The sequence below is a fragment of the Borostomias antarcticus genome (assembly GCF_949987555.1).
Source record: "Borostomias antarcticus genome assembly, chromosome: 18".
In the NCBI taxonomy this organism is placed as follows: Eukaryota; Metazoa; Chordata; class Actinopteri; order Stomiiformes; family Stomiidae; genus Borostomias; species Borostomias antarcticus.
The window spans coordinates 12,392,838-12,395,337 of record NC_140251.1 but is presented as its reverse complement, the minus strand read 5'-3'; the positions used below and the strand labels follow the sequence as shown (position 1 = coordinate 12,395,337).

Here is a 2,500-nt window from a genome sequence, read left to right as displayed (position 1 = left end):
CACAAGAGGACACAAGAGGTGTGTGTGTGTGTGTGTGTGTGTGTGTGTGTCTGTCTGTCTGTGTGTGTGTGTGTGTGTGTGTGTGTGTGTGTGTGTGTGTGTGTGTGTGTGTGTGTGTGTGTGTGAGTGTATGTGTGTATGTATGTGTGTGTGCAGTACCTTCTGTCCAGGGCTGATGTGAGCGTTGACCTGTTTGAGGACCGGCTTCAGCGTGGCGTCGTAGCGAACACTCAGGTTCTGGATCTGGATCTCTCCCTGCTGGGGCCAGCCCTCAGGAACCTGGGACGCGGCTGGGAACAGGGAGGAAGTGATGTCTCAGGGAGGAAGTGATGTCTCAGGGAGTCTCAGGGAGGAAGTGATGTCTCAGGGAGGAAGTGATGTCTCAGGGAGGAAGTGATGTCTCAGGGAGGAAGTGATGTCTATATGTCAGCTCTTCCATCGGTCATTTACCATTTACCATTTACCATTTACCATTACCACTGATGTAGTACTCTGGGCAGCGGTATTGTGTGAGGTAGTACTCTGTGAGTAAGGTAGTAGTACTTCGTTTCCAGTACTGCTAAGGTTCCAGTACTCTGTTAAGGTCCTAGTTCTCCAGTGTTCCAGTACTCTGTTAAGGTTCCGGTTCTCTGTTAAGGTCCTAGTTCTCCAGTGTTCCAGTACTCTGTTAAGGTTCCGGTTCTCTGTTCCTTCTACTGTGGTACTCACTCAGCAGCCCCTCGTAGTTCTCTGGCTCTGTCCGGAGGAGGCTGTTGATCCTCTTGACTGAGCCCAGCTGGACCTCCATGTCCGCCAGGTTACGCACCATCCAGTTCATGTAGTTTGACACCTGACAGAGAGAGAGAGAGAGAGAGAGAGGGAGAGAGAGAGAGAGAGAGAGAGAGAGAGAGAGAGGAAGAGAGAGAGAGAGAGAGAGAGAGAGAGAGAGAGAGGTACAACGTCACCGTCAACACACCTGAGAGGACAGGCAGCTACAACATGGTAGCGATGCCTGGTGGTCTCTATTGGCTGTGCTCAGCGTGGCTGCAGAGTGCTAGCTCAGCTATTCGTGGGCGGTGTTGTCTGGTTTGGTTTGAGTCTTCATTACTAATCATGAAACTGCTCCCTGGTTCAGCAGCAGTTGTTCCTTCTGTGAGCCAGAACGCAGCACAGAGGACAGCAGAGGAAGATAGAGTAGAGCAGAGTAGAGTAGAGTAGAGCAGACCAGAGTAGAGAACAGTAGAGTAGAGCAGAGCAGAGCAGAGAGCAGAGCTCAGCAGGTCTCACCATCAGAGCGTAGGTCAAGCCCAGGCCCACCAGACCGGTAGACAGGTGGCTGTAGAGGGAGTTGGTGATGGAGGCTACAGCGGCTATCAACACCACACATGCTCCGATGTACTCCTATAGACAGAGACAGACCGGGAAGGTATAGAGAGACAGACCGGGAAGGTATAGAGAGACAGACCAGGAAGGTATACAGGCTTTAGAGAGAGAGAGAATGTCGGCACCCATAAATAGATAGCGTGCTTTTTCCCTGCTCTGGAATTTGTGCATGGCATTTTCAGAATTCCTCCAGAGGGAGCAGTTATCCAATAAACACGATGATATGGGTACCATGTACAATGAAATGCTTAGCTGCGGCCATTGTGGGGCTCGAACCTACGACCCGCAGATTAAGAATATCAAGAATGCAGCAGAGCAGAACAGAAGAGAACTCATTACCATGCGGACCTCTAGCCAGCGATTGGCTGCGGTGAGGAAGAGGGAGGCGATGTTGTTGGCGTCGGTAAACTCGAGTAACCTCTGCCTGAAGCGGGGCTCATACCTGACGCACACACACACACACACACACACACACACACACACACACATCTGTACATATAACAAATAAACCTGAGCACACACACATGAACTTCAGTGTGACTTTGAACACTGAAGCTCAACTATGGAACAATTTATAGCATTTCTAAGTCATTCTATCATGCTAGTGTTCATTTATTTTTATTATTTTAAACAAAAAACACAAAATAAAACAAACAGTACAAAGACAAGGTCATTATAGGCAAGGTGAAATGCTTAGCAGTATGTGAAACAGGGGACACAAGATCTGAGTTATATATTATGTTGTCACGTCAGAACAAAGTCTCTTTTTGGGGGAAATGTGACTTTCCATTTCTTCCCAACCCAAACCTTCCCAAGTCCATTCTGTTCATCATAAACCAAAGCAGACAAAACATACATCTCAAAATATCTAGTAATAAAAAATGTAATATTAAACAAACAAACAAATCAGATTCATGTAAGTTGTCCAGCTCATCCAGTATTTTTCACACCTACTGGTGACGTTTCTCAGAGAGAAGGTCAACCGTTCCATGTACAGTATCATGCTACTGTTTCATTTGCTGATAGTAAACCCAACTAGCAGGTAGTTAAAGGACAATGCTCGTTTTTGACAACCTGGACCTTATTTACGACATATTATAAGACGTTTGACTCACCGAGATCACTTTGGTGTAGTTCG

General features: G+C 47.2%; 1 protein-coding gene across 1 annotated transcript in view; it reads right to left on the bottom strand.

Annotated features, from left to right (window-relative positions):
• Positions 1-2,500, bottom strand: part of abcc8 (ATP-binding cassette, sub-family C (CFTR/MRP), member 8) — a gene marked incomplete at both ends in the record, with an annotated part of 57,654 nt that overhangs the window by 5,678 nt on the left and 49,476 nt on the right. Inside the window, 4 exons of the mRNA XM_084452771.1 lie at positions 160-290; positions 709-829; positions 1,267-1,380; positions 1,702-1,804. Coding sequence (XP_084308897.1) covers positions 160-290; positions 709-829; positions 1,267-1,380; positions 1,702-1,804 — 469 coding nt within the window. The remainder of the gene's footprint in view (positions 1-159; positions 291-708; positions 830-1,266; positions 1,381-1,701; positions 1,805-2,500) is intronic.